Source organism: Sarcophilus harrisii, chromosome 3, assembly GCF_902635505.1.
Source record: "Sarcophilus harrisii chromosome 3, mSarHar1.11, whole genome shotgun sequence".
Taxonomy (NCBI): Eukaryota; Metazoa; Chordata; class Mammalia; order Dasyuromorphia; family Dasyuridae; genus Sarcophilus; species Sarcophilus harrisii.
In genome coordinates this window covers 413643840-413669381 of record NC_045428.1, presented here as the reverse complement: position 1 = coordinate 413669381, position 25542 = coordinate 413643840, and the positions used below count along the sequence as shown (strand labels likewise).

Genomic DNA, 25542 nt, shown 5'->3' with positions numbered 1-25542 from the left:
TTCAGTGTCTCCTGAATATTCTATGATCATGCTTTACTACAAAATTTTACTGATTTCTCTTTCTAAAGTTCCCTTCTCTTCCTATTCACCTAGTCAAGTGTGATTAAACCTTCAGGATCCAGCTCAAAGGAGGTTATTTTTGCCAACTCTGGCCTGCAATGTTTTAACCCTTTTTCTGAACCCCTAATGCACTTATTTTGAACATATTTTGGAGCTTTTTGTTATCTTGTTCTGTTCTTTAGTAGCTTCATCTTTGATAGTAATGTTAATCTTAAATGATATCTAAAAAATGTTTCACCAGGTTTTACATCTTTTTTTTTCCTAATGGAACTATTTATGTAAGTTTCCAGTTTTTGTAAATCATGAAAAAAGAAAGTTTTTTTTTCCCCTGGTAATTCAGCTATTGAGAAAAAAGAAGTACCCATTCAGCTATTGAGAAAAAGAAGTGTTGATGACTTAGCAGGCAGGCACCTGTTTTTTTTCTCCCAAGCATTGAAGAACCCATAAGTGCTCAGGAAAACAAGAAATTAATATAAGATTACACAATTAAAATTAACAATGTTTTTCATTTATTATTTTACCCATTTGTTTTCTTTTATTTTGTCCATTCATATGCCAGTTAGCAAGACAGGAAATAATCTTTTTAAAGCAAGGTATGAAAATTGTTCATAAGAAACTTACTCTGGAATATAAACATACATAGAGTTTGCATTCAAATCCAGCCTGAAACACCTGCTGTGTGACCCTGGGCAAGTCATTTGACCTGTTTGCTTCAGTTTTTTCACCTGCAAAATGGGAATAATAATCACATTTTACCTTGCAATATTGTTGTAAGGATGAAATACTATAATATCTGTAAATTTTTTTAGCACAGTGCCTGTCATATAATATGTGCTAAATGAATGCTTATTCTCTTCTCCTTTGTGAAGCAGAAACTTTAAAGTTCCATTTTGGTAAGAAAAAAAATCTTTAATGGAAAACACAAAATAAAGACTTCTGTCTATTCTCTAGGCTTTAAAGGATAGGGATTAGACTTATGAGGTATTGCTATAGGAAATGTTATTTGTCTAAAACATTAAAATGCATTATTGTCTGACATGGAATCAGAGGTGTTTATTAAGCCACAGTTAATTAAAAACATTTCATGGATATTGTAGGCTTTATTTTTTTTTAATTTTGGAGAGCAAAGATTTTTTAATCTTTTTTCCTTCAGAAATTAATTCTGACTACATTTGTTTAGTATGTTAAGCCCTTCCTAAAAAGTATTACTAGTATACCTCCCCATAGGGTGGACCTAATGCTGTGTTCTTGAAGGCTAAGTCAGTGAAATAAAAGCCCGGCAGGTCTTAACAAGTTGGAAAGACTTTGATTAAAGGCTAGAAGTGTTTGCCAGCTATCTGAGGACCAGCCTAGCTGAGCACGGAAAGGCTCATTGTCAGAAGAGCTACCAGGTGATAGAATTGGGAGATGAGGTAATGATGGAAATAGACAAAAACTCTCATAATGACACAGTAGAGAAGCATAAAAAATGGAATAAGATACCAAGACTTTCACAGCTTTTATACTGTCTAAAAATATTATTTTAATCATCGACATTTTAATGTGCAATCTTTGCCAACAATAGATGAATTTTTCTTAAAAAAAAAAGCCTCAGAAACTGAACTATAACCATTTTTATACTGTCACTAAAAAATTAACCAAAGATACAAAGAAGTGATAGATAAATGGAAGGACACTTCACAAGTTTTCTGAAGAGGCAAATAAAAGAGCTGTCTAAAGCCAGTTAAGTAGATAAGGTAGTAGGCCTGGTGTCAGGAAGACCTAAATTCATATCCAAACTCTGACACATGACTTTGGGCAAGTCACTTAATCCTGTTTGCCTCACTTTCCTCATCTGTAAAATGAGCTGGTGAAGCAAATGATAAACCATTTCAATATCTTTGCCAAGAAAACCTCCAATGGGGTTTATGATTCAAATTCAAAAATGACTGAACAAGAATGAAACCAGGAGAGAATAAAAACTTTATTGAAAACTGGTGCTCGTGACCAAAAAATTTTTAAAGTTCGTGACTGTATCTCTGGTGTGCCATGAACACTTTTTTCATTAACTGAATTTGAAGACACTGAACAAAATGATTGTTGTGACATTTTTTAAATGAAAATGACTAACTGAATTATACAACCATTACATGAATACTCAGTACCTGCAGTATTGTGTAAGTTTGTATTTTGCCATCATGATATAATTTTAGAAGATGTTATTAGGAAGAATAGCTAGATTTGATTTAAAAAAATATAGAAATCTATACCATAAGCAGCACAGTTTTAAAGGCATTCATGGATTCATTTTCAAGCTATCTCAGAGGGGAAAATTCAGAAGAATTAAAAAACATAGACAATACTACTTCCCAAAAAACTGAGAAGAGATTGGTAATAACTGGCTTTCTGTTTTATATCTACAAAATCTTGGTGAAAGTGGTGAAAGTATTAATGCTCATTGATTGCCTGAGAAGAAAATTGATGGTATTTTGCAGATGATTTTCCATATTATACCAAATCTTTGCAGACATAAAGTTGATTGATGTCTATATAAAAATATATGATTATATATTATATGTATGTATGTATATATATATATATATATATATATATATATAAGCATTTGACTCACCAAAACAAAATGCATACTTGATCACTCTCTCTATCAAGGTGTCAGAGGTCTTCAATACAGACTTTGAAACTGTACCATACTTAATGATAAATGAGCCTTGCAAGATAATGCTGTGTAATCATCTGTTAACTATTGACATGAAGACAGGTTATGGGATCATAGATTCAGAACTAGAAATGACCATATTATTCACCTACTCCTCTGATATTACATATCAAAAGCTAAGGCTTACAAGATGTAAATGACTTGTCCAGTCATTCAGATAGTAAGTAGCAAAGATTGAATTGGATTGCAGTCCATCTGTTTTCAGATCCAATATTCTTCTCAACACTTTACTTTGCTGATCTCTTTCTTCAAAGGGAGCTCATAAAAAGCTACTGTGAAAAGTTTGATAAAATATTTGAAAAGCAAACCTTATCTCCTATTTAACTTTCCATCATTCTGGAATCATGGTTTTAACAGACTTCTAAAAGCAAGGAAAATAATTAAAATATTTATTTGCCATTTGAGAAAATATGCATGAAAGCACTTTGTAAATTATGAAATGCTGTATGAAATATTATTAGTAATAATTATAATGTTCTGAATATTTTGTTTATCATCTAGACATCACTCTAGAATGATTTGTGGCAATATCTTAGGTGTTTTCAATAAAAGTAATGGACCTTTACCTATTTTTAAATATACAGGTTTCATATCTTTCTGTATATGAACTAATAGCAGTGCTGGAGAAAGTTTGGAAAAGCTAATTCCCCAAAATGTCTGAAGAACAGTGGGGTTGCCTATCTTGAAATAATAAATTAGAAAATTTCTAGAACCTTAGCTACTTTAAAAATAAGAAGTTCTTCAGCCAACTACCTTCTGACCTTCACCCCAGCTCTCCCCTGACCTTTTCAGCTTCCTTTTGTATATTGTCTTTTCCCATTAGATTGTAAGTTGCTTGAGAGAAAAAGAGTCTTTTTTCTTATTTTTATCCCCAGGGCTTAGCATAGTCCCTGTCACATAATAGGCACTTAATACACATTTATTGTATTTTTTTTGCCTTATATAATACTCTGAATTAATGTATTCCTTGATAACGAAAAAAATTCTGAGCAATTTTGCAAACAATCACAGTAGCTCTCAGTCTCAGGACCACTTTTCATTCTTAAAAATTATAGATAATCCCACAAAAAAGCTTTTGTTAGATATTTATTTTCATTAGAAATCTTTTCATTAGAACATCTTAGTATTATGAAAATCATTTGGACTTCTAAAACTGTAAAAAAAATATCTTGGGGTCCCAGAAGCACCTGGGCCACATTTTGAGGACCATTGCTGTACTGAATTGCCCTAAAGATCTACTAAGTGCATTGTACTTATGATCCTTTACTTTACATTGTGTGTTCCTGTTAATCAATAAAAATTTTCCCATTTACTTTTATTTAGTACAATGTATCATAACCTTGTAGGTTATATTTAGCAGTTGTCTTATCTAAACATATTTACTCAAGATTTTTGTTCATTCATTTCAATCATGTCTGAATCTTCATGACCTATTTTGGGGTTTTCTTGGGAAAAAAATACTACAGTGGTTTGCCATTTACTTCTCCAGTTCATTTTATAGTTAAGGAACTAAAGGCAGAATTAAATGACTTACCCACAGTCACATAGCTAATAAGTGTCTGAGGCTGCATTTTAACTCGGGAAAATGAGTCTTTCTGATCTGGGCCTGCCACTTAGATTACTGTATTGCTTAGTTGCCCAACAAATTTATTTATGTAACTTCAAATGGGCTCCCAATGAAGCCTGTCCCCCCCCCCCCCCCACTATTGGTTATTTTGCTCATTTCAGTAGAATCTGTTTCACCTTGTACAGCCTTCCATCCATCTTCTCAAATGAGGAAATTGCTTCATAATTCACCAGAAAAAATGATATCAATTCCTGAGAGATCTTGCTTTTCTCTTGTCACATCATTCAGACATTACTGCTTGCTGTTTTCTCCTCCCTCAGGCCTTAGATGAAGGGGTGGCCCACCTTGCCAAGCTAGTCATCTAGCTTTCTAAATGCATCATTGATTCCACCCCTTTTATCTTCTCTGGAAGATAATTTCTCTCCTCTCTTTAATTTTCAATCTCTTCCTATCTATTAAATCCTGTTGTCTAAAATCTTTTCTCTTCCATTCTGAAAAAAACAATCCTTATTTGATCTAGCTTTTCCCCCTTAGCTATCTTTCAAACTATCTAACTAGGTATCTCTGCTTCCTGTCCTCTCATTTATTTCTAAGCCTTCTGATATATCACTTCTGATCTTATTATATGGCTTCTGACTTTATCATTCAAATGAAACGCTAAAATTTCTGATTATCCCCAGACTGCTAAAAAATAATGTTTTTTTCTCAGGTTTCATCATTTAACCTTTTTGTTAACTCCTCTCTAGGTTTTTGTGGCAATGCTTCCTCTTGCTTCTTCTCCTATCTTTCTATTCTTTCCCAATCTCCCATGCTAGATCCTCATCAAGCTCTGCCTACTAACTATAGTTATCTACCAAAAGTCTGTCCTGAGTTCCCTTTTGCTTTCCTTTTCTATTATCTCAGTTGGTGATCTCATCAGCTCCTATGACATCTCAAATTCACCGTGTCCAAAAAAAAGTCTACTAACTTCCTCTCTCCCCAGGAACCTTCCTCCCTTGTCAACATCCTTCCGTAAGCATGTCAACATGCTCCCAGGAACCTACATATGCAAATTTATTGTCATCCTGGATGCCTCACCAAACTTGTTTCTGAATCTACAATCTCTCTTGAATATGTCTCCTTCTCTCCTCATGCACAATTCCCATGTTTATTTACCTGATGTTAATTGCAATAGCCTTCCACTTATTCTTTCTATGTCGTCTCTCTTTATTCCAGTACATCTCCCCTTACCTGCCCAAAATGTCTTCTTACATTGTAGTTCTTACTACATTACTGCCATCTTTAATCAATAAATTCAAGTGACTTCCTATTTCCTCTAGGATCAAATATAATTTTCCAATTTCCCAGTCTTCTTACACTTTATTCCCATCCATATACTATATGATCCAGTCACTCTGATCTTTTATCTATTATTAATATATGATACTCCATCTTTCAAATCTCTGCTTTTAAATTGGCTTTTCCCCTTTCCTTAAATTTTGCCTTCATGTCCTCTATTGTCTAGTTCCTCTGGCTTCCTTCAAGACTCAGCTCAAATTCTGTCTTCAGAAGAACTAATTTCTTCTAGTGTCTTCCCTCTGATATCTTGCTATAATTCACACACTATATATATGTGTGTGTGTATATATATATATATATATATATATATCTTTAATGTGCGTAGTTTTTTGTGTATGTGTGTACATATGTATGTCTTCAGCTTTGGTTTCTATTCTGACATAATACCATATCACAAATTGTCTTTTGGATATCTTGAACAGAGTGTTATGGGCATCTCAAACGCAAAATGTCTAAAACAAAACTCATTATCTTTCCCCCGAAACTCTGCTTTCCAACTTCTCTAATACTGTTGTGGATGACATCATACTCCCAGATACCCATTCTCACAACTGTAGTGTCATCCTTGACTCCTTATTCCCACTTACCCTAATTAGTCAATCTGGTATTAATTCTTTTCTTTCTTTTTTACCTTTATGTCATGTATTGTATTTGTCCTCTTTTTTCCATTCATACTATTGCTACTGTTATATTGGTCCTCATCATCTTTCAAATGAACTGTTGCCAAAAAAAGCCTTCTAATTTATTCTTTCTTCAAGTCTATCTCCACTGCCAATCCTCCACTTACCTTCCAAAATTACTTTCCTAAAAGGCAGATGGGAAAATATCATTCTCTATTCTTTAAGCTTCACTCTTTCCCTATTGTCTCCATGCTAGTTTATCTTTTTATAATTTCTACTAAAATTGTAGGCAGGTAGGGAGCATAATAGATAAAATGCAGGAGTCAGGAAGACCTCAGTTTAAATCCAGCCTCAGATACATACCAATTCTGTGACATTGGGCAAATAACTTAGTCTCTGCCTTATTTTCTTCATCCATAAAATGGAGGTAATAGCATGATAAAATGAGATAATACTTGTAAAGTGCTTTGCAAATCTTAAAGTACTATTTCAGTCCCAGCTATTACTATTTAATATGCATCTAAAAACCAAGGAATTAACTTTTAACTTTCTAATATCAAATTTTCAAAGAATATATTTGTGCACTTTAAAGCTGAAAGAGATTTAAGAAATATATTTATAGTAATGTATTAGTATTTTTCATTGAAATCCATTTTATACTAGAATGTAAGGACAATTTCCTCCATATTCAAGTATGTATGACTTTATTACAATATGATAATACTAATAATTAATAAGATGAATGACTTATTAACCCCAACTAATGCTTACTAATGTTGTCTATTAACCCTTACTACTATCAAAGTTATTACTGTAGAATAAGCAGGAAGAAATGGTCTAATTGTGAATTACATAATACTTCAATGCATTAGGAGAATATCTTTGAGAGAAGAGAATGTTTCACTCTTTACTCTGTCTCAATCACTTAATATAGTATCTGACACATAGTAATACATTAAAAATTTTTATTGATAATTGATTGACCATATTGATGAGAGTACTTCCCCAATTTATATCACAACTCATCCCTGCCCTTTCCTATGGGGAGAATGTTGTCCATGGCCATCCACAAATATATCCCAGAAGATCCACAAATGTACTTTTTGTAAATCTTTTAATATCTACGGCTTGCAGTGCAGCCCATGGACTGCCCATGTATTATTCTTTTGTTGTTTTTATATGACTGACTCATCTCTTTTGCTTCCATGTGTCATGAATGATGTCTTTGACACCACTTCTAATGTACACATTTTTGATGACAATATGCTGCAGCCTATTTATCACCAAGATGTATTTGTTCATTATCCTTGGAATCACCTTGACTTTCAATGTGACAATTTGTGTGATCAGAACTAGCAAAAGAATATTTAGTAGGTCAATAGAAAGGCACACAGGTTAAAAGGAAAGGAAGGAGGGAAAGTTCACATGTCAAGGCAAGTTACAATTCCATTAGCCTAAATTTACTTAGCTATGTTTCTATAGTCTTTATAAATTTCTTGTGCTGCTATATGATATTAAGTGAGACAGCTGATGCTCAATTCAAAATGGTAACAGATATCGAAGAGGAGTGTAGAAGAGTGTTGGCTAAAGCTCAATAACCCTGGGAACAAGAGAACAAATTTAATTTAAATGAAGAAAAGGACTGAGATGTATATTAAATTTTAAAGTCACGAAATTTCATTGTCTTGAAATATCAAGTTGGTCCAAAAAACACAGATTTCAGAAATATTTATACTTGTATGCTTCTGCTAATATAGTTTCATTCTAAGAAATCCAAGAGAAAAACAGTTTTTGTCAAGGACATTTTTCCTGTAGTTGTAAACTATACTCAGGAGTTTTAAACTGTAGTAAAAGTGGCAATCTGTGTTGATAGGAGGAATCTCTTTATCTGGGAGTTCCATATATCAATGAAGTTATAGATCCAATACCCATCTCTATAGCATTCACAACAAAATGAATACTTTATTAACAGTTGTCACATATAACAACATTCTGCAAACATTTATTAAGTACTTGATGGTCTAGATTCTTAGGGACATTTTTTAAGTTACATAAAGTCCTTACTCTCAATAACTTCTCAATCAGTAAGGATAATGAATATATATTCAAATAAACATAACACAAATTAATATTGATGTATGCATAAGAGCATAATAATAATTACTAGCATTTATATAACACTTCTAGTTTTATGAAATGCTTTTTTTGTTATCTCATTCACTTCTCATGGCAACTCTGTGAGATAGATGCTATTAATAGTCTCATTCTGCAGATGAGGAAAGTGGGGCTAAAACCCAGCTAAGGACTTCTGACTTTATTCAGTGGTCAATGGTCACCTATTGAAGATTTTTAAGAAGATAAAATGATATAATTCCATCTATGCATTAGCAAACTTATTAACATTTTTCATGGTAAGACTAGATTAAAGAAGAAAAAGACTGCATGCAGGCTGGGAGGGTTTTAGGAAAGCCGTTCCAATAATCCTACTGAGAGATGATTTAGGACCTGGACTAGATTGGTGGCAGTAGGAACGGCAAGGGAGAAAAAAGATGCCAAAGAAGCAAATAGGATTATTTTTATCAACATATTGCACATGTCATCTGTACTGTATTTTGAATTCACTTGTCAGCCATCACAGCCAAATAAATCTTAACCAAAATTTTAGATTGGGAAGCTACATTTTTGAATCCTAGATATTAGGATTGCTTGTTAAAAAACAGCTGTTCTTTTTTAAGGCCCTAAAACAAGCCATATGATAAACTAATGAAATCAACCCAATTACAATGTCCCTTTTGTAAACAACATCTAATGTTATTAATAGACTAGTACACACAGATATTGCAGCTGTGCTTTGTGGAGGACATATGGCTGACTTATCATGACTATCCTCTAATAGTTCTTTACACAAATGTTTTGAAGAGGCAAAGCAGTGTGGAGCAGACAAACCTCAGATACATAAACAGTTGTGGGGAAAAAGGATTACTCCATCAAAATAAATTAACTGATGTCATGAAGACCCTTGATATTCAAGGCTATTATAGGTTCAAGTCTATTATAATTATTTTTTCCAATGGTATTTAAAGTGCAAAAATAACATTGATTGAGAACAATGGATTTTTTGAAGTCTCTAGTGTAGGGAATAGTTTACATAAACTTCCACATGATGTTTATAAGATCTGCACTTATCCAGGTTGTTGTTTTTTTTTTTTATAATAACTTTTTATTGACAGAACCCATGCCAGGATAATTTTTTACAACATTATCCCTTGCACTCACTTCTGTTCCGATTTTTCCCCTCTCTCCCTCCACCCCCCCCCCCAGATGGCAAGCAGTCCTATATATGTTGAATATGTCGCAGTATATCCTAGATACAATATATGTGTGCAGAACCGAACAGTTCTCTTGTTGCACAGGGAGAATTGGATTCAGAAGGTAAAAATAACCTGGGAAGAAAAACAAAAATGCAAACAATTTACATTCATTTCCCAGTGTTCTTTCATTCTTTCTTTGGGTGTAGCTGCTTCTGTTCATCATTGATCAATTGAATAGGTTTTTTTTTTCTTAATCAAAAGAATAATACTTTTCTCTTGAGATTTTCATTATTTGTCTCAAGTTTGCAATTTAAGGCAATATTTTAGCCCTGGTTGTTTCTAACAGAATAAGGGAATAAAGAATCAAATGAACAGTTAAAGAAGTAATAGAAGTAGAGAAACTAATAGTGTTAAAGAAAAAAAAATTCAAAAGAATTGTACTTCCAATTTTATTTAACAACTAATGTGTGCAAGGTTCTATGCTAAGTTCTAAAAACAAAGTAAAATAGCCTTTGTCCTTGAGGATCTTATATTCTGCTAGAGACATTTAATATATAAACAGGGGATATATGCACAGGATTAAGTCACGTCAAGAAGGAGGGATAAGTAATAATTTGAGCTAAGAGAGTGTAGAAAAGTCTTATTCAGAAAGAAACATCTGATCTGTGTTTTTTTTAAGGAAGGTCAAGTTTTTACAAAAAGAAGTGATAAGGACTTTAGTCTAGACATATGGCACCACTTGTCCAAAGGAAGGAGGCAGGACATTATCTTTGGAAAGTTTATATGAGATTATCACAGAAGCATTCAAAAATACTTTTAAAGTATACCTCAAGTGCCTCTTATTGAATAAGATCTTTCCTAAGACTCAAAAAGTAGAGATTCAGAAAGGACATACTCAGAGATGGTATGAGTCATGTACGTATGTAGCACATTCTGTATAGTGCTCAGAACATTGTGCAGAGTATGGTCGATATATTAAACAGTCCCTTAATCTTTTCTTATGCCATGGCTTCTTAATTTTTTTCCATTCATGACCCCTTTTTATCTGAGAAATTTGTATATGACTCCAGGTATATAGTTATATAAAACAAGTATACAAATTGAACATTTACTGATAATAAATCATAATTTCAGGACCCTCACCTTAAGTTATAACACCCCATATAGAATCATGAACCACAGTTTAAAAACCTGGGCCTTATTCTATACCTACCTGCTAGTGGGCTCCCACTCAAAATTACCTTTAATTCATATTGAATATATTATATATATATATATATACTTTTATATATGGATATACACATTAATAGGTACATATATGTGCATGTATATATATATATATATATATATATATACACATACACACATTTATTTCTATTGTCTTCTATTGTCTATTTGTTATCTCATTCACTTCTCATGGCAACTCTGTGAGATAGATGCTATTAATAGTCTCATTCTGCAGATGAGGAAAGTGGGGCTAAAATCCAGCTAAGGACTTCTGACTTTATTCAGTGGTATTGTAAATTATATTGTAAACTTTTTGAGGACAAAGAGAATGCATACTCTTTTTTTTAATGTCCTCAGCACTTAACATCATTCCTAGAGCATATGTGTTTCTTGACTAAGTCTTTGATAAAGGGAGTTACCTCCCTAGGAATTTATTTTACTAATAAAATCTCAGGTCTAGTCCTATCTAACTATCTATCATTTCTCTATATGTATCTATACACATATTCATACAGACACACACATACACATACAGGAGAAAAGGAAGAGGGAGAGAGAAAGGGGCACAGAAATATAAATAGAGATTGGAGTTGTATAAGGAACTCCCATTGAGGAATTTTCTATACCAATTCAGCCTCATCACCTATTCTGCCATTTACAATCTTTAAAAAATGTCTAGAACAGAATGGAGAAATGGGACTTGAAGGTCTTAGGGGTCAGATCTTCTTGGATCCAAGGCCAATTCTCTATTCATCAAGCTAAACTGCCTAGTATATATATTGACATATACAAAGATAATATATACATGTATATATATATATATATATATATATATATATATATATATAAAACATCATGTGGATGTTTATATGAATTATACCCTAAATTAGAAGCTTAGAAAAATCCCTTGTTCTGTCATTCCTTTTCTTAAATACTTTCAATTTATTCCTATACTTTCTCCTCTATATTATTTCCCTTCACCATGCTTCTCCCACAAGTTATTGCTCTATCTCGCTCCCCACTTAATTGCCAAATTTCTAAGAAGTGTTGTCTATTACTTATTGTTTTTACTTTCTTTCTAGATATCATGCAACTTCCTACTAATTATATCTTTCCTCATGACTTTCTGGTCATTGAACTTACTAAGGTCATCAGTGGTCTCCTTGAAACAACTTAGACCTTTGCAATATTTGACACCATTTACCCTTTGTCCTTGATATTCTCTTAGCCTTTCCTTTTTGGGACTCATCACACTGATGATTCTCCGATTCTGGCCCTGCTATTTGTCTTTTACTGACTTCCTTTTATCTTTAAATATGAATATCCTCCAAGATCCTGTTTTTGACTCTTTATATCCTCCACTTTTATGGTTTCATACAATTTCATGGTTTCCATTTGAACCTTTTAACCTCCAATCTCCTCCCAAAACCATTTTATCTACATGCTATCCCAACTACACTTCAAATGCAACATGTCTAAAATGTATCTCTTCTTGCCTATCTTCTTCCCTAAATCTTCTTACTTTACATTTTCTATTTCTGTTGATGGCATTCTTGCAATCTGAGAGTCATCTTTATCTTTTTTTCTTTCACTTCTTACATGTGGTCATTTGCCAAGTACTATTGGTATTACATCCAGTACATCTCATGAATCTTCTTCCCTCTTTTTTACTCCCACTGAAATACCCTACATTAGACTTTTCTTCTTTTCTAAAATATGATTGTGTCCCTACTGATCTCCCTGCTTCTAATTTCTCCCCTTTCCATTTCATCCTTCATACTTGCCTTTACTTCCCCTGTTGAAAAATCTTCAAAGTATTCCAATATTCTACTCCTTAAAAGTTAAGCCTCTGATCCTGTCATTCAAAGCCCACTACAATCTAACTCTAACTTATTTCTCTAACTTTATTTTATACCACTCCTATTTTGAACCACATCTAGTACATACTAGATGTTTGTTAAATATCTTCTTAGTTTTAGTAAAAGATCTTGAAGGCTTGAAGGGACCTTGGAGATTGAATTGACTGGAAACTTTTAAGGGTTTTTCTGCATGCTATGGAAAAAATTTTCAGGCATATTTATTGTATTAAAATATATGATATATAATTTCTAGAGGAACTGCAGCACTAAAACAATTGAATATCTTCATATTTCCAAATGACTTGAAGGAGCTAAACTTTAAATATTCTCTCCAAAATTGTGATCTACTTTCCTACATCTTTTCCCAACTTCATCCCAACTTCATTTTGACCTTTAAGAACCTAATGCCAAAAATTTCCATTTTATTCTTTACCCTTTACTGATACTATATACTAGAACTGAGATTTTAAGCCTAATAAGATTATTTGGTCATAAAACTACCAGTGTTTCCTTCCTTGTAATGTATTCTTCATGCCTGAAAATAGCATCATTTGTCAAAGGTGTAGTATTTGGTAGAAGATTTAATTAAAATTATACCTGCCCCATGATAATCTTTTTATTTTAAAAAATAGCAGTAATAAGACATTAGCATTATAGATAATTTTATTAAGTATTTTGCCTGAAGCTTTAAAAAAATTAATGACCTATTACTATATAGCATAGTGGGAAGTACACAAAATAAACATTTAATATTTTAGTAACTTTTAAATAAAAACAATACTTTCAGCTAAGATTTAATATTAACTTTTGGTGAAGTTAAATACACAAAAAGAGTGTTAAGCAGTTTTGCAGCATAATTAATGCTTTTGGAAAATGGAAAAAAAATTTCAAATGGTGTTTGTTATGTTCTAAAAAGCCATATTATAGATTAGATTAGGTTGTCATGGTGAGAAACAATATCAGATTAGAAAAGTAGTCTTTAGGGTCTTTAGGACCTCCGAATAACTGAAAAATATTGATAATTACTGATCTTAAAAATGTCCTGCTAAATTAAGTTTAAACTTTTAATGCTGGTAATCAAAGACATCAGAAATCTCGTTCAAAATTATTTTTTAGGCTTATTTCACTCTGCTCCCTTTTATGATCCCTATATTTCAGTAAAATGGAGTTATTCAACATTTCCAGTTCTTATCTTCTTTTCTTAGAACATTTACTTGCATTGTCCTTCTTTTCATACATAAAAAAACCATAAACTCATTGAGGGCAGAAATTGTTTAATTTCTGCATTTAGATTCCTAGCACATAGCACTTTACTTAAGTAGGCACTTAAGTTTTTGCTTGCTGATTTAAACTGAATTCCTTTTAGTGGACACTTTTTTTTCTTGCATGTGTGCCTATCCACATACATGTGCACACACACACACACACACACACATACACATACATCCATCACCACCTATCAAAAAAAGTCTATTTGAGGGAAATACCATAATGTTTGTTGTTATAATGTCAGTAATTTTAGTTCTGGTTACTACCAGTTTTAAAATGCTCTCATGGAAAAAATTAAGGTGACCTTAAAAAAATAATAGTATATCTTTAATACAAGTCAAAACCAATATATATAAAGTGCTTTGCAAACCTTAAATTGTTATAAAAATGTCAGCTATTATTATCATTATGGTTGTCTATGGTAGCAATTATCTTTTTTGGGATTTAAAATCATGTATATGCTGGTAAGTGACAACCTTCTCTAGAAAAAATAGTATTTATATTTCAAACTTTAAAGTTTAATCTGCATAATATAGATAGTAAAACAATAGTTCACAATAATCAGTGAATCAATACTCAATAAATATTTATTATGTACTTACTCTGCGTGGGGCCTGTGCTAAGTACTACTTATAGCATTTACCAGTTTCTATGGTATAAATACTCAACCTGAAAAATATAACAATTGACTCTTAGGAGCCACTTCAGGCTAGTTCCAACAAACCCTCTATGTTAAAAATATACTACAAAAATATACTACTTTTCAATAATAGGTCTTTACTGGTATCTTTTATTAATTTATTATACAAAGTTTGTTTCTTCAGGGTTATACAATATATGGATTTGTTACCAAGTTATATTAGTTTTGCTTTGAATTTCAAAAGCTAAATGACAAAATTTCAATCCTTTTTAATTCTAATCTCTTCCCTTTCTTATTTATCCACTATGCAACTTATTTATATATATTTTGTTTGCTTGTCATCTCCCCCATTAGACTGAGAGCTCCTTGAGGATTGTCTTTTGTTTCTTTTATCCAGCATTTAATAGCGTGCCCAGCACATAATAGATGGCTAATAAATTTTTTGACTGATAAAATCAAACTTTGTCAAGTGCGGGGGGACCAAAATCACTTAGGTAACTTATTCTACACTTTTGTGTAAGCTCCACGAAATATATCATTTCCAGAGCACTGAACTCTAAACTCAAACCTGACCCTATTACTCCAGCCATATCCCTTAACTCAACAGTAAGCTCTGATTCTAGGCAGAAACCTGTTGGAGAGCAGGGAGTAAGGAATAGTGCTGAGCCTAGATAAAAAGTCTGAATCCTTCCTTCATGGAGCTTCTATATTACAAAGGGATAGTTACACAAAAATATTTATACTAAAATTTTTTGTAGTGACAAAAAATTGGAAATTGAGGGGATGCCCATCAATTGGGAATAGTTGAACAAGCTGGGATATATAAATATTACAGAATACTATTGTGCTATAAAAAATGAGAAAAAAGTGAATTTGTGAAAAACCCAGAAAGACTTATTCAAACAGATGCAAAGTGAAGTGAGGAGAAACAACATTTTATATACTAACAAAAATACTGTGTATTAATCAACTATTAATGACTTAGTTTCCCTCAATTTGATAGAAAATGCTGTCCACAACCAAAGAACTGATGAACTCTGAATACAGATTGAAACATGCTATTCTCATCTTTATTTTGGGGTTTTTTTTCCTTCTGGTCTGTTTCTTCTTTTACAACATGACTAATACAGAAATATGTTCTACATGATTGCACATGTATAACTCATATCTGATTGTTTGCTGTTTTAGGAAGAGGGGAGGGAAAGGATAAAATTTTGGAACTCAAAATTTAGTAAAAATGAATGCTAAAAATTATCTTTACATATAATTGGAAAAAATAAAATGTTTTTTTTTAAAAAGGAAAGTGGTAGTTAGTACTTTCCATTCCCTGACATTATTTTTATTTTTACAGTGTCTACTCCCTCTCCCCCCCCCCCCCCACATTAGCATGTAAGATGCTTAAGAGCAGGCACTATTTTTTTCCTCTGACTTCCAGAGAACCTGCTCCTAGATCACTGTGATGGGGACAGATTTGAACTGGCAACTTTGTTGCTTATTATCCAGAACTATCCAGTTCTGAATCAGATCTTTGATATAAGAAGCACTTCATAAATGCCACATGGACCTGAATTTAAATGGCATTCAGACACTTATTAACAACGTTCTTTTTTGAGCACAGCAAAATGTTACATTATGATATCTAATGTTTTCAAACTGCATTTTTGTTGATGTAGGTGGCTGAAGTTTGAAGAAGATGTAGAAGATGGAGGAGAAAGGTGGAGCAAGCCATATGTGGCTACTCTTTCCCTGCACAGTTTATTCGAGTTGAGAAGTTGTATCTTGAATGGCACTGTGCTGCTGGACATGAGGGCTAACACACTAGAGGAAATTGCAGGTATAGATTTTTCCCTTCTATTCATCATAAATTAATAATAGTCATAAAGCATCCTAGTTGATTCTATTGAAAAACTTTAAATATAACCATCATTACTTTGGGGCAACATTTTTACAAAATCATTATTTCTTTCAGTACATAATTTGTTTTTCTCTCCTAAAATGCTAGTGCAAACTTCTTTCCTTACAGTTTTCCTAATCAATGATCTCCAGGAAGCCAAACTAGCTTAATCTTATTTTTTTTCTGATTCTCTAAATTTTCTAAAACGAAACTTTTGAAAATGAAAATCCTCACAAATGACATATCATTGACTCTGTGCCTTCACAATGACAATTTCCCATATTTGGAATACTCTCATTCCTCACCTCTGATTCCTTACTTTTCCTGACTTAGTTCTGATCTGATCCCATTTTCTGTAGGAGACCTTTCCTAAACGTGTTGAAAACCTTAACTTAACCTTAACCTAACTTAACCTAAAAAGATTAAGGCCTCCTATTGCATCCAGGGCCATCTTCTGTAATATTCTCTCTAAAATGTAATGTTGTCTTTTGAGGTTTGCTTGGGGTCTCTGGGAGTAGCCTTCATTTCAGTTTAGTAATCACCACATGAGTAGCCAGGGGTTAAAGTCCAAATCCTTTATTATCTCTTTCAAAGTCTCATCTCCTTCACTTAGGGTTCGTCTAGTTTTCTGGAGGTCTTCTGGAGTCTTGGTTCAGTGGAGAAGTAAGTAAAGGAGAAGAGCCTGCCACCAAAGTGGTCTGAGATGGGATGAATCTGTCTGAGTCCAAGGGCTTGGGCTTGTGCTCCAGCTTCAGCCTACCACCTTCTGTCCACTTGTCTCTGAATCTCCTGGCTGAGACTTCGAGCTTATAAGCTCTACACTGAGTACAAACCAATCATTATATCATTAGGAAACCATTATTTGCTGTAGGATTAAATCAATGGTACACTAGATTTAACCATGTCTCCTCAATTCCACTTAATACTTTGTTTCAAATTTTTGGCCCATAACATCTCCTTGTAGGATTAAATCAATCATACTCATGCTAAATTAAATAACTATTGTCTCTATCAATTATACTGACATAGTACCTTGTAAGAATCCTTTGTTTCAAGTTCAGAGTTCTGGCCCATAACAATCTCCAATCATTCTGATCTATATATGGCCACTGAACCTAGATGGCTCTGGAGGGGAAAGTGAAACAGGTGAATTCCCATAGCCCTCCCTCACTTAAATCCAATTCATTTGCATGTCATTGCATTGCATGCAAATGATGTCATGGTCCTTTTCAAGAACAAAGGACAAACAACAACAACAACCTCATCTTCATTGTTAGATCCCAGTTATACTGTGTATATCTTGCATGTATCCATTTTTATGTTATATTCCTTTTTATAATACAAGCTACATAAAAGCAAAGATGGGTTTGGGCTTTTTTAAAGTAGGGATGGGAAATGTCTGGCCTGTGGGCCATATAAGGAACACAAAATCATTTACTAAGGCAACCACAGACGATGGTGAGCTGAAAGCTAAGTATAACAACTTCCCACTGCTTGAGTTCTATAAGTTGATAATTTTGTGTGACCCATGAATGATGTTCTAAATATCCAAGTCACCCTTGACAGAGAAAAAAGTTCCCCACCTCTTCTCTAGAGCTTAGTACAGTTCCTGGCACTTGCTAAACATTTAGTAAATATATGTTTACTGAATAACTAAGAACATAATCATCAACTAAGAGAACTGAAAGTGGGATCATCTAGTCTAGCCACTCATTTTACACAGATGAGGAAACTGAGGCAATGGACATGATGGTTAAGTAACTATGTAGTAGAGCTGAAATGGGCAACAGTCTAACATGTAAAAGAGTACAGAAATGAGATGGATTGTTGTGTATAGGGAACAGAAAGTGGGTCAGTTTGAATGGAACAAAGAATATGAAATAAACCAGGAAAGGTAGCTGGATACTGATTGTGACAGGCTTTAAATGGAAAATAAAAGAGTTTGTATTTGTCTTAAAATTAATAGAGTACTACTGGAATTTCTTAAGCAGAATGAAACATAGTAAAATCTTTGGTTTAGAAAATGTCAATTTGGTAGCTGTATGGAAGGTGGACTAAAGACAGGAAAAATTAAAGGAGGAATATCGATTAATAAACTACACAAATAGTCTAGATGAAAGATGAGGAGAGCCTGGAATAGATAGTTGTGAAATGAATCAATAGATGGGCATGGATAAAAGACATGTTGTGAAGACAAAATTGACAAAATTTGGCTAAGTAAATATGGAAGATCAGGCAAGAATGACTCCATGGTTGCAAACTTAGGTTATCGGAAGCATCTTGGTTCCCCCCTCAGAAATTGAGAAGGTAAGAAGAGGGGAATGGCTAAGTCTAAAAGACAATTAATTCTGTTTTAGAAATCATGAGTTTTATTGTAGAAGCTGTTGACCACTCCCTTCTCCTACATATTGTCTTTATTTGCCTTCGCTCTTCTTGTTCTCCTACTTGTAAGACTACTCCTCAGTTTTCTTTTCAGAACCATCATTCTTGCCTTGTCCTATAAACACAGGAGTACTACAAGACTCTGTCCCATATCTTCTGTTCTCCCTCAGTGATTTTATCAGCTCTCATAATTTCAATTTTCAATTTGTAGATCATCATAAAATCTTCCTCTCTCTCCTTTTCCAGGCCAGAGTCACCAATTGTCTCTAGATTTTTCTACTTGAATTTTCTGTGGATAGTTCAAATTCAACATGTCTAAAATATAACTCAGTATCTTTTCCCCAAACCATCCTTTCTTCCTCATGGTCATACTTCCAGTCACAACCTCAAAGGAATTCTCAACTCTTTACTTCTTTTTCCTCCCAAATATAACTGTCAAGAATTGCCAGCTTTGTGTAACATATATATGTATATATGTATGTATGTATGTAAATTACTTTCTACTTAATCATAATACAACTCTTGTTTCTAACTCTTGCCTGGACTATAACTTATAAATGCTCCTTTACTTCCAGTCTCTCTCTGCTCCATTCTGCCCTTCACATAACCGACAAATTAATAGTCCTAAAGCAGATATTTTTGACCATATCATTATTCTGATCAAGAAGTTCCAGTGACTTCACAATAGCCTCTAGACAATAATAGAAACACTTTTGATTGACATTTAAAGCCCTTTTCAATCTAGCTTCAGGCTACCTTTCCATTTTTAATGTTATTATTATAATTATTAATATTATATTAATCTCCCTTATACGTATACATTCCAGACTAACCCAATTCACTAATACAGTACTCAACATTCCATCTCCTGTCTCTGTCTTTGCACAAATTATCTATCCCTTCATGTCTAGAATATTTTCCTTCTTTTTTTTACTTCTTAAAGTTTCTATCTTCCCTCAAAGCTTCAGGTGTTACATCCCCAGGGCTCGACTCTTCTCTGAGAATAAGCCTCTTGAGGTCAGTAGTTATTGTTTTTATCTTTTTACCATATGTAATAGAAGCTTAATAAATGCTTACAGCTACTTATGTCTAACCCCTTCATAGAACAGCAGTTGAGATTTTGAAGACAAAGGTACTGGATCTTTCCAGAATGAACATTCTTAATTCTTATAACATGTTCTTGTCTGAAAACATCCTACTTGCCCTCCTTTGGAATAAATTCTAATTTAATCAATGTTCTTTCTAAAATGTTGCATGCAATATTCCAGATTCATCTAATACAACAAAAAGTAGACTTAAACTACCACTGTTCTGATGTTCAGTATTTTACTTCTTTTCACAGAGTCCAAAATCATATGAAGCTTTTTTTTTTCTTGTTACAGCATACTACTGACTACTGAGTTTAAACATCATTGGAATTCCCAGTTCTTTCTTCATATAAAAAAGTTTTAAAATTTTTTTTAAAACTCTACTTATTTGGTAAATATCATAGTATTAGATTCAGTTCATTATTGATCCTGTTAACAACTTTTTGAAACCAGATTCTGCCATCCATAATGTCAACTTTCCCTCACAACTTTGTGGGAAACATCATTTCATAAGAAGTCAACAAATGCACTTGTGGTGTGTTCAGCTATCTTATATTTAGAACTGTATTTAACTCTCATGACAGTTATTTTATTCTAAAGTTTTGGGGTCAGAATTTCATCACGATGACACTTTGATAAGTGCCTTTCTGCTTTAGAGAGCTATCCTAAGAACTCCTTTGCCTATTATCATATGCATAGATGTACAGAAAGCAAATGTATTTAGGTCATAAATACATGAAAATGGGTTTTGGAAAATCAAAAATGGAATAATAAGTGTAATTTGTTAAAGAATATAATGAGGACTACAGAAGATATTGACTTTAAGCTTTATTATTGAGAAAATGAAAATAGTCTGATGAGGAATTTAGTGGAATAGATTTTTTTTAATCCTAAGGGCTTTCATGTGCTTAAATAGTAACATATTTTTCTTAATATTCTTTTAATGACAAAATCTTTAATTGCATTTCTATTAGAGATGTATTAGAAAGTGTATTTTCTAACATACATGGATGACATGCAAAAGGAAAAGTACAATGAGACCATATTGTTACTAAAAAAAAATGGCTGCACATTATTATAAGAATTTTTTTTTTAGTTTTTTGTTTCATTTTTTCCTAGGGGGTTAAAGTAATGAGAGATAAATTAGGATAACTTGAGAGAAAGTATCTTTTACTTTAGCTATTAAAAACCTACTCATTTATTCTAGATTGAATAGTTCTTGAGAGATAATGAATAATGAATTAGTGGGGAAAGAAAATTGTTTGGAGAAATACCTTTAGCTGCAACATTTTCCAACCGAGAATTCCTCTGTTGTATTTCACCAAGAATATATTGAAAGCTGATGTTTAAAATAACTAGAACCTGGAAGAAGTCCAGATTTAATATACAGCATACTTTGACGTGAATGTATGAAACAGTAAGGGCAGCACTGAATCAGTCTCCAACTAAAAGAAAATTATTCATTTAGAAATTGGATGAGTTTACTAAGGGTTCTGGAAGAGCATTAGTACAGCTCAACCTCTTTAGTTGACAGTGTCTAGGATGCTAGTGGTGTTGAATAGATGTGGTATCTTGACTTTGGAACATGAATAATTTCCTCTCCCTCTCCAACTTCAAATTTGTGAGATAGATTACATAATCTTCTTTATTTGCCAGCTTCTGAAGAATTCACCCTCTGAAGCATCTTTTATAATTTTGCCTAAACTCCGGATTTTCAAAAAAGATATGCTTTCCATTGTTTCCCTTAGGATGTTTTCTTCCAGTAGTAATCTGTCTAAAATTCGGTTCATTTTATAAATTACTTTGCTTCTGAATTATATTTTCACACTATGCTTCTTTCTCTATTCCTTTCCATCCCACTGAGGGCATGTCTCTTTGGTATATTTTAAGATGTTAAACTTTAAGTCATTGCTCAAAGCAATTAAGTTCTCTGAATCCAACCTTATAAATTAAAGTTTTCATATCCTGAAACCTATTCAAGGTTCTTTTCCAGATTTCTAATTAGTCTGTAGCTCCTTGTTGCCAAAATATCTCCCAAAGTGAGTGCAGAATTTGCAGTATACAGGATGTATATGATGCCATCTAAGAACTTATTGACAGATTAGAATACATGCTACAGGAAAATGTTTGCAACAAATAATGTTCTTAAATATTGCTAGATCAGGTCTCCTTCATTAATGGTTTTCAGAGAATTCTCTCCTATTGAATATTTGTGATTTGAATTATCTTCCCCTAGATACTCATTTGCTTTTTATCTCTATTCAATTGAATCTTATTAAAATCATTTTTTCTTTTGTTGCTAATCTTATAGTCATTCTCTTAATTCTGATTTCATGGGGGTAGAAAGCCAAGGTTCACAACCAGAGAATATTGCCAGGAGGATATTTGTGTTCTAAAATCAGCTTTTGCAATAGGGAACAGCTTGCATCTTTAAAAGCATGATTTTCTAGGCACAATTTAGCCAGCTTTCTACTTCCTATTCATTTCTGGACAGTTTATTGTCCATCCATAAAATAAGCACTCTCTTCCATTTATTTGAAATTTTTAACTTTTTTCCAAATTTTAAAAGCTTCTTCAAATCTAGTATTTTATTTTATCCCTAAATCTAGACAATAATAGATCATATTAAATCTCCATTTTCTCGATTAAACAATAATCATTGATATTCTATTTCCCTCTCTTCTAGTTATTAGAATAATTTGGGCCTGACAGTTCTCACTCCTCATTTTAACATGTACCAATTTAACAGTATTAATAAAATGTCAAGTAATTTCCAACTTCTGTCCTTAGACTTATCCAAACTATTCTCAATTTAATCTTTAAAATTATTTTTGTCTAGTTCTTAGGTACTTAAAAAATTGTGACTAAACAGATCTCAAAATATTGGACAAAACATTTGACATGAATATGTAAGTGATACAATTTTCCAATGAGCATTAAATTATGTAAACATAAACTGGAACGAGAATAGACTATGTTTTCTTCATAACTGAGCTCAGTCTGTACCCAACTGAACCTAGGGAAACCAGAGAGAAGAAAAAGCAGAATGTATTATGTTCTTAATTCTCTCTACAAAGATCATAGGATAATAAATCTAGAATTAGAAGGGACCTCAGAGATATAAAATGGTTTGAGTAGAATTCTGGGAGGCTAGATGGTAAAGTAAGTAGTAAATTATTACAAATTTTCCAGATTTATCTCCAACCAACCATAAAATAATGCCCCCAAACAAATTTTGAAATAACAGAACCTGCAAAAAGATGAGGTGAAACTTGGATTCAGGCAAAAGAAAAGTACTATCCAGGACAGGAAGCATCCCAGCAAGCCAGCAGAAAGCCGTACCAGTGCAAACCAACAGGAAATCTTGAGTCCCCACGCAGTGGATTAGGCTAACACCAATCTACTCCTTCAGCACAGCACCAAACACAAAGGTTCCTCACTACCCTTAGGGCAATATAAGTGTAGCAGCAGGTGAACAGCCAGGGCCTACAGCAATTTGTATAATAAGTTTTAGACAATACCCCTTCCACCCAGGAGCAGAGCTCATATTTAAAAGAAAGAGGAAAACCCCATAATGAAAAAATAACAACAACAAAGAATCTGACCATAAAAAGTTATTATTGTGATAGGGATGATTAAGGCACAAATTCAGAAGAAGACAACAATGTCAAAACATCTAAGGGCAAAATCCCAGAGAAAAAAAATAGGAAGTAGAAAAAATGGTCTAATGCCCAGAAAGAGCTCATAAAAGAGCTCAAAAAGGAGTGGTAAAAAATGTAGAAGAAAAATTGGAGAAAGATATGAGAATGATACAAGAGAATTGTGAAAAAAGAATCAACAGTTTGAAAAGAGAAAACAACTGCTTAAAAAGTAGAATCAGCCAAATGGAAAAGGAGATACAAAAATCCACTGAAGAAAACAACTTCCTACAAAAGTACAATAGGCCAAATAGAAAAGAAAGCGCAAAGCTAACAAAGGAAAACAATTCCTTAAAAGTTATAATTGACAAGTGGAAGCTAATAACTATGAGACATCTATAGTGCATATAGAAGTGCATGCACTTCTGTTTTATGGAAGATTTCATCCCATTCACATTCATAGTTAAAATGACTACTTCTGTATTTTCCACCATCTTATCCCAAATTATGCTTTTCTCTTTCTTTTCCTCCTTTTCCTCCCTCTCCCACAGTATTTGCTTCTGACTACCACCTCTCTCAAACAGCCTTCTCCTTTTACAACCCTTCCCCATTTCTTAAACCCTTCCCCTACTACTTCTGTTTTCCTTTCTATTAAGCCTTCCCCTTTCCTTTCCCATTTCCCCTTTGACCTCCCTATAAGGTGAGAGAAGTTTCTCTGTGAAACTAAATATATCTGATATTCTCCTTTTGAGCCAAATCTGATTAAAGTAAGATTGACACAATGTTCATTCCCCTCCCTTCTTTCTCACAACTATAATGGGTCTTCTTTGCCTCTTCATGAGATGTAATTTCCTTCATTTTTACCTCCATGTCCTCTTTTTCCAGTACAATCCACTTTCTACCTCTAATTTCTTTTTTATATTATCATAATAAAATCAAATTATACCTGCACTCTAAGTATACCCACAAGAGAAATATAGTTCTCAAGAGTTCTTTCCTTTTTACCTTTTTGTGCTTCTTTTGAGTTCTGTATTTGGAGATCAAATTTTTTATTCAGATCTGGTCTTTTCATCAGAAATAAATAAAATCACCTGTTTTGTTGAATGTCCATCTTCTTCCCTGAAAGATAATGTTCAGTTTAGCTAGATAGTTGATTTTTGGCTGCAATCAAAGTTCCTTTGCCTTTTGGAATATTAGATTCTAATTTTTAGTGAATTATTTTTGTCAGTTACCTTTTTTAGCTCCATTTGTATTTGGCCAATTGAATTTTTAAATGAGTTGTTTTGTTCACTGCATTTTTTTTTCCATTTCACAAATTCTGTTTTTCAACAAATTGGTTTCTTTTTCTCATATATTTTGTAAAAAGTTATATGCTTTTTCCATTTCATCAAATCTATATTGTAAGGAGTTATTTGTCTTTTCCATTTTGTCAAATCTATTCCATAGGAAGTTATATGCTTTTCCCATTTCATCATATTTATTTTTAAAGGAGTTTTCTTCAGATAATTTCTATTTTTCCTTTTCCACATCCTTTTGCAAATATTTCATTTCCTTTCCCCATTTTTCTTCTAAATCTTTTTTAAGATCCTTTTTGAATTCTTCTTAGAGAGCCTTGTGAAAAGGGGACCATCTTATATCATCCTTTGGGGCTTCATCTGGAGGTGATTTGCCTTTAGGAACCTCAAAATTTGAGATTAAGTCTTCTCTCTCTCCATAAAAGCTGTCTATGATTAGAGTTCTTTTTGCTTTTTGCTCATTGTTTTTAAGTTTGAGGACTGCTCTTAAGGCAAAGGGGTGACAGACACTTTAGTTTGCCCTTGGGCTAGTGTTTCTGACTGACTTCCAGTGCTAGGTAGATATAGCCAAATCCCTTGTTCTGGAGTTCAGGGGCTCACAATTTGCCCTTTAAATTTGCTTTGGGTGTCTTACAGAA

The 25542-nt window shown here is 33.0% G+C and overlaps 1 protein-coding gene across 6 annotated transcripts in view; it reads left to right on the top strand.

Moving 5' to 3' along the window:
• SLC4A10 (solute carrier family 4 member 10) overlaps positions 1–25542 on the top strand; it is a 361700-nt gene that overhangs the window by 217594 nt on the left and 118564 nt on the right. For all 6 annotated transcript variants that reach the window (XM_031960579.1, XM_023499232.2, XM_023499231.2 and 3 more), the window contains exon 5: positions 16281–16441. In XM_031960579.1, the coding sequence (XP_031816439.1) occupies positions 16281–16441 (161 nt within the window). The remainder of the gene's footprint in view (positions 1–16280; positions 16442–25542) is intronic.